The following is a 6,000-nucleotide window of genomic DNA, read 5'->3' on the forward strand; positions in this document are numbered from 1 at the left end:
TATGCTAATGATGTTGCGATATGCTAATGAGTCCCTCATTAGCATATTTCCTGTCATAAAATCTTTCACTGTAGATGAAGCCTTGCTGTTTACTGGGACCAAGCATACCCAAGGATTGCAGGAATGGAGAGAGGTTCTACCACTCTTGAGAGAGGAAGGATTGTTGTTTTTTTCCCCCACCCAGATTGGCTGCCTCCTTTTCTAGGAAAAAGAATCCCACTTTGAGCTTTTAGTTTTGTTTTTTCTCACTCCACTCTAAGAGGTTTCCTGTGCATATGGGAATGTGTAAAAAATTGGTTAATAATATTGAGTCCAGCTTGCAAAGATAAGGGTCGCAAAAACATAGGTCTAAGCCTGAATCTTTTAATACACAGTGTTCTTATTTGAACGGAGATTTTTTACATTTATTGCCCCTGAGAAAGAAAAAAAAAAAAAAATCACACTGAAAGTCGTCTGGTCTGTTCCTTTTTGTTGCCATCACTCTTTCAGCTTTCTAGCAGACCAACCATTTTCCTCCGCCTCTTTTCTTTTTTAGATCTTGTGCAGTCAACCTGCATGCATAGCCACATGACAGATCTCTTCCTTACAGATTTGCTCACACAAATTCACAGCTTGGTCCCACAAGCTGCAGAACACTTCCTGAAAGTTGTAAAGGATCTGCAATTTCCCTTGGTTTCAGAGTTGCCTGGATTCTACAGTGACTAGCATGCCACAAACACCAGTTTATATATTGCAGGGTCAAACCCACAATTTGTATGCTTTGTACAAACAATGTATGTGTGTGCACACATACACATCTGTTCATAAAGCAGTCACCAGCTAAACATCACAGATGAGCAAAACAGGGCAAATTTTGTTTCAGATTGCTGCCGGCTGCGCAACTGAGCTAAAGAGATTCTCCACTATGAATAACTTCAAAGCTCATAGGTTTCCTATGAGCAGGGCCATCCTTAGGATTTATGGGCCCTACACACGACTATGAAATGGGTGCCCCTCTGACTGATGGTAGAGAACAATTTTTTTGAGATGTGATTTTAGAATCTTCAGCCACACACTAATGAAATGGTCGCAAATCAATTTTTAAACAAAGGTCCTATAAACGAACACAGTCAATTCAGAAACTGACGAGATATACCTGGAGTTGGCAAATGCTTGTTAAATGGCTTCATTACCACTTGAATGGCTCTTTCACAGGGTCAGTGTTCTGCTAATAGGTCTGGCAGACTTTTTCACTTTGAAATTAACTAGATCATTTCTGAAGGAAACAGAGCCACAGAACAGGGCTAGGAAGAGATGGGTGGGTGGACATTAAGACCCACTGGTGCCCCAAATTTTTGGGTGCCCTGTGCAACTATTCTGTGTTTAGGTAAGGATTGTTCTGTCCGTGAGTTTTCACTTAACTGTACCACAACACAAATTCTTGAACTGATTCCAACCAGCAGAGGGGGAAGGAAAACCAAATGCTAACCTACAGCAACAGGGAGGAAGAGAGAAAACACAACAACACTGAAGAAATTGAGTGAGTCACAGGGAAATAAGTTGATCATGATGTCAGAGCAATTTAATGGAGATTTTGTTAAGCCCTGGTGTGAAGGGGAACACTCACAGCCAGTGCCACCTGGTGGGTAGGTAGACAGGCCTCCCACTTTTTCACTACTGCTTCATCCTGCCATGGTCTGTCCTCTCAGTGACTCAGCTCTCCTGCCAGGTCACATTTGCAAGTCTACCCCTTGCAGGCTGTATATATAAAGGGGCCAATAATGAGGAGGTCATTATTTTAGCAAAAGCTAAAAACGGGCTTATCACGTGACTGATTTCAGCCAATCAAGAGCTAGTATTTTCCTCTTGTATGTAGTATTATTTAAATCAACATATATCCAAGTGACTCAATATTGAAACATCAGGACTACTTTCCATACTACAAACCGTTAGCGACATTAGAGCCATACATAATCACTATTAATACCAGTACTTATGTAATGTTTTTCCATCAGTGGATCTCAGAGCACTTCAAAAAGAGAGGCAAACATAATTATCCCCTCTGGGAGAAACTGAGGCAAAAGGGAGACCAAGTGACCTGTCCAATTTTTTCTATAGGTCAGTGAGAGGGCTGGGAATTTAACCCAGATCTCTTAAATCCTAGTCCAGTGGTCTAACCACCAGGCACTAGTGTCAGAAAATTTTTGAGAGGATGTTAAAAATCCATTGGCTATTTCATGTAGTACAAATGCAACTACTTTATTGATAAGATAATGACCACTCTAGATAATTACCACATTCTGAACATTTAGAATATGAATTAAGTTTCAGATTCCATAACACACAAATTTTTACCATGGAAATGCTTGAGGTATGAACTCAGTTGTGTTTCTCATACCAGCATGTTTACTGTCACCTTCTGTTATGTCTACAGTTTCCAAGGTCGTGCTCTCACAGATGTGCTTGCTACAGTTACTGCAAGTCCTTAGGCCACTGTCTTCCCAAGATTTCTAGTCTCCTTACAGAGCTCCAGGTCAAACATCCTCACTGTTTCTTTTTGCTTAGCCTGAGGTGCACAGAACAGACTCTCTCATGTGCTCTCAGTTTCTTCCACAGTTCAATGGTACTTTTTCCTCAGAAAAGACTCTCTTTCCCTGGATGCATTATGATATTGCCATGAGCTATATGATCACATACTATTTCTGAAATACTGAGAGTCATGAGGAAGTCACCTAACTTAGCTGCATACTCATGCACAACATAGGGTTTTTAGCTGCAGTTAGCGAGAATGGCTACTTAGCTGGCCTACATATACCAACACTAGCTGGCCTGCATACACCAAGGGTGGGTCTAGACTACAGGGTTTTGTTGACAAAAGTGAACTTTTATTGACAAAACTATACCTGCATATACACTACCGCCGAGTTCTGCCGACATAACATCGACAGAAATTGGCAGTTTTATCGACGGTGGTAAACCTCATTCTACGAGGAATAACTTCTTTTGTCGACAGAGTTCTGTTGACAGAAGGCGTTATTGCATCTACACTGTCCTTTGCATCTACACTCTCATGTCAACAAAGCATCTTGCTTTGTTGACAGCACTGGATATAGTCTAGATGCTCTTTGTTGACAGAAGTTTTGTTGACAGTATTTGTCGACAAAGCCTCTGTCGACAAAAGCCTGTAGTCTAGATGTACCCCAACAGTGGTTGACTTTAGTTTCTATCCTAGGCCTGAACCAAGAATGTAGATATGCAAGTTATATTGGTGTCCTCTCTTCTGACACAGATGCTATCCCTTTGCAGAGAGGTAGCAGATGTGTGCAGTCTCTCAGGTGAGGAGATAACTGGATAAATTTACACCTGAAATGAGATGGTCAAGCAGGACTTGGAGCAATGCCTTCTCCCAGGAATATCAGTCCAACACTAGTGCCCAGTTCCCAGGGTGCAACTCTCCTGCCACTCACAGAGCTCCCTCTTTCCCCAGCCTACCAAAATTAATGAAGTCCCACCCCCTGCAAAAGTTATTGCCCACCCCTGTTCTACACAATACTTGGCTAGTTCTGAATGATACAAAACACCATAGCATGTGTTCCCAAGAGTCAAAGCTCTCTTGTATGCCAAGTAATACTACCAGTAAGAGACAGTGTAGCAGCGCCCGTGGGTGATGCTATCAGTAGCATATACTCTAGTTGAACCTGTTAGGACCTCAACACTGTGTACCATTTAAGGTGAATGTTTGGAGTTGAAGGCAAGAGGAATTCTCTTATTTTTCATCTTAACTATCTCACTCACCCTCAGGGTGAAATGCCAACACCACTAAGCCATCATCACCTCAGCATCACTCAACTCATTTCATACTTAGTCTTCTTCTACAACAGCAAAGAAGTGTCATGTTCTTTTTGGCTTCATACTTTAAGTGCTGGGGCACGATGAACATCCTGATTGATGGTACAAAACTGTAGCACAGGGTGAAAACTGATTAAGAGCAGATCAGTGATTTAGTCTCTAAGGACAGATTAAATGGCCCTTTCTCTTGCCTGTAGTTCCATTGAAGTAAATGAAGTAGGGATGTTGGTTTTCACCATTTCTATATATGTGTACTGTACAACTGGGCCCCAAGTAAGTCATAGCCATGAATTTCATTAACTTTGATGGGCAATTTCTGACTGTTGCAAGGCAGCCCCTTAGAAACTAGCAGCCAGAACTAGTAGAGGTAGATAAACACAACGACATCTTTTGTTCTTTTCATCTTAGATTACATGCTGTGGAGAAGTATAGCATGGATAACAGGTGCAGCACATACTGCCTTTGCCTCCCCTATTTATTATAACCATGAGGAGTCACGTGGTACCTTAAAGACTAACAGACCTATTTGGTCATAAGCTTTTGTGGTTAAAAATTCCTTCATCAGATACATGGAGTCTCCATGCATCTGACAAAATGGTTTTCACCCATGAAAGTTTAAGCCCAAATAGATCTGTTCGTCTTTAAGGTGGCACTAGACTCCTCTGTTTTGCAGATACAGACCAACATGGCTACTCCATTGACACCTGTTTTTTCATATATAATTGTAGCACCTCATCAGTTTTCCACTCTATTTTTAAACTAGAAGGAACAGATGAAGACAGCATTTTGGGGTGCTGCTGATCCCTTCTCTCTCGGGCTTGTAATCCCGCCCGCTGGGAACTCCTTCAGAACTTCACAGTTCTAATCTGTTCAGCGTCAGGATCAACGCCATAATTCATTTATGGACCATATAAATGTCCAAAAATTATATAATTAGATCTCTATTTGCTTCCCACATTGTTCCCAATAAGCACACCGTAGGAGCATCAACCTGATAGCACATAGGTGCAATTTAATTCCTCAGTCTCCAAAATTTGTGTCTCTGAATCAGACTCATCTGAAAATTACTTCAGCGGGAAGTAGTTTATTTCAGATTTCCTGTTAACAAATGGGTAGCTAGGACCAGCCTTCAGATATTTATAGTCACAAACAAGAATGGAGAGCACAGCTTCAGCTTGAAGCAGCTCTCAGAGTGGTTCTTCTCTGGTGATCAGGTAGAAGGGGAAAATGGTCATTTTTTTCTTTGTTAGTCCTACTGCCATTGGCAATTTGATACAGAAAGCAAATCACTGTCACCCCATAGAATGATCTGCAGCTAGAGAGAAAACCCCTGTTGGCCAGTGAATTCCACAACCCTCCTGGGATGAAATACCCCCAGCAAGGATACTTGAGGGTAGCTGTGTGCATCGTTCAATTATACTTTTGTATTTGGACTTAAAAAGAGTCAGGTTTAAGGGTAGCGAGTAACTACTGCTGTGTAGTTCTCACAAGTACCTATTGTAGAGTATAGGGCACTGTTACATAAGTTCACTCAAAACACTTTATCTGAGTGCCTAAATCATAATCTCTCTCACGCACACACACACACACACACACACACACACACACACACCCACCCCCTTCATCCCCTACACTGACTGCAGAATACCAGACATACAAGGCTGGGAGAGGGGCACACCCTCAGCAAGACAAAGCTCTTCCATTATTACAAGCAACTAACAAGATGAAAACTGAACCTTGTTCCTCTCCACCTCGAGCCAAACAAATATATATATTCAAATCAAGAACACAGAGAGAGAGAGAGAGAGAGAGAGAGAACAGCTAGGTTTACCTCAGCATACTAATTTAGGCTTGCTTCTAACACAGAAAGAGCCACCATTTCCTTCCTGAGTCCCTATTGCCACTCAACTCCCTTTTTAAGAGGCCTGACACTGTTTTTCTCACAGCTGACCTCACTCCACTCCCTTGCAATCCCCACAATTAGGAAACACAGGTGTAGCCCTTCTAGTTTGAGATATGTTAACCCCTTCCTCACTTCCCCAGAGATTAGGAACAGGACTTTCAAAACTGTTAACTAAAAGTTAGGGTTCTAATGCCACATTCCAGCTTGAACTGAATCACTCTGACAATGTAGCCACTTCATTAGGTACTTAAATGGAATTAGGAGCCTAA

The 6,000-nt window shown here is 41.8% G+C and overlaps 1 protein-coding gene across 1 annotated transcript in view; it reads right to left on the minus strand.

Moving 5' to 3' along the window:
• Positions 1-5,716, minus strand: part of FSTL4 (follistatin like 4) — a 600,213-nt gene extending 594,497 nt beyond the window's left edge. Inside the window, exon 1 of the mRNA XM_075900372.1 lies at positions 5,660-5,716. Coding sequence (XP_075756487.1) covers positions 5,660-5,667 — 8 coding nt within the window. The 5' untranslated portion in view covers positions 5,668-5,716. The remainder of the gene's footprint in view (positions 1-5,659) is intronic.
• Positions 5,717-6,000: the final 284 nt, after the last annotated feature.

The sequence above is a fragment of the Pelodiscus sinensis genome, chromosome 17 (assembly GCF_049634645.1).
Source record: "Pelodiscus sinensis isolate JC-2024 chromosome 17, ASM4963464v1, whole genome shotgun sequence".
In the NCBI taxonomy this organism is placed as follows: domain Eukaryota; kingdom Metazoa; phylum Chordata; order Testudines; family Trionychidae; genus Pelodiscus; species Pelodiscus sinensis.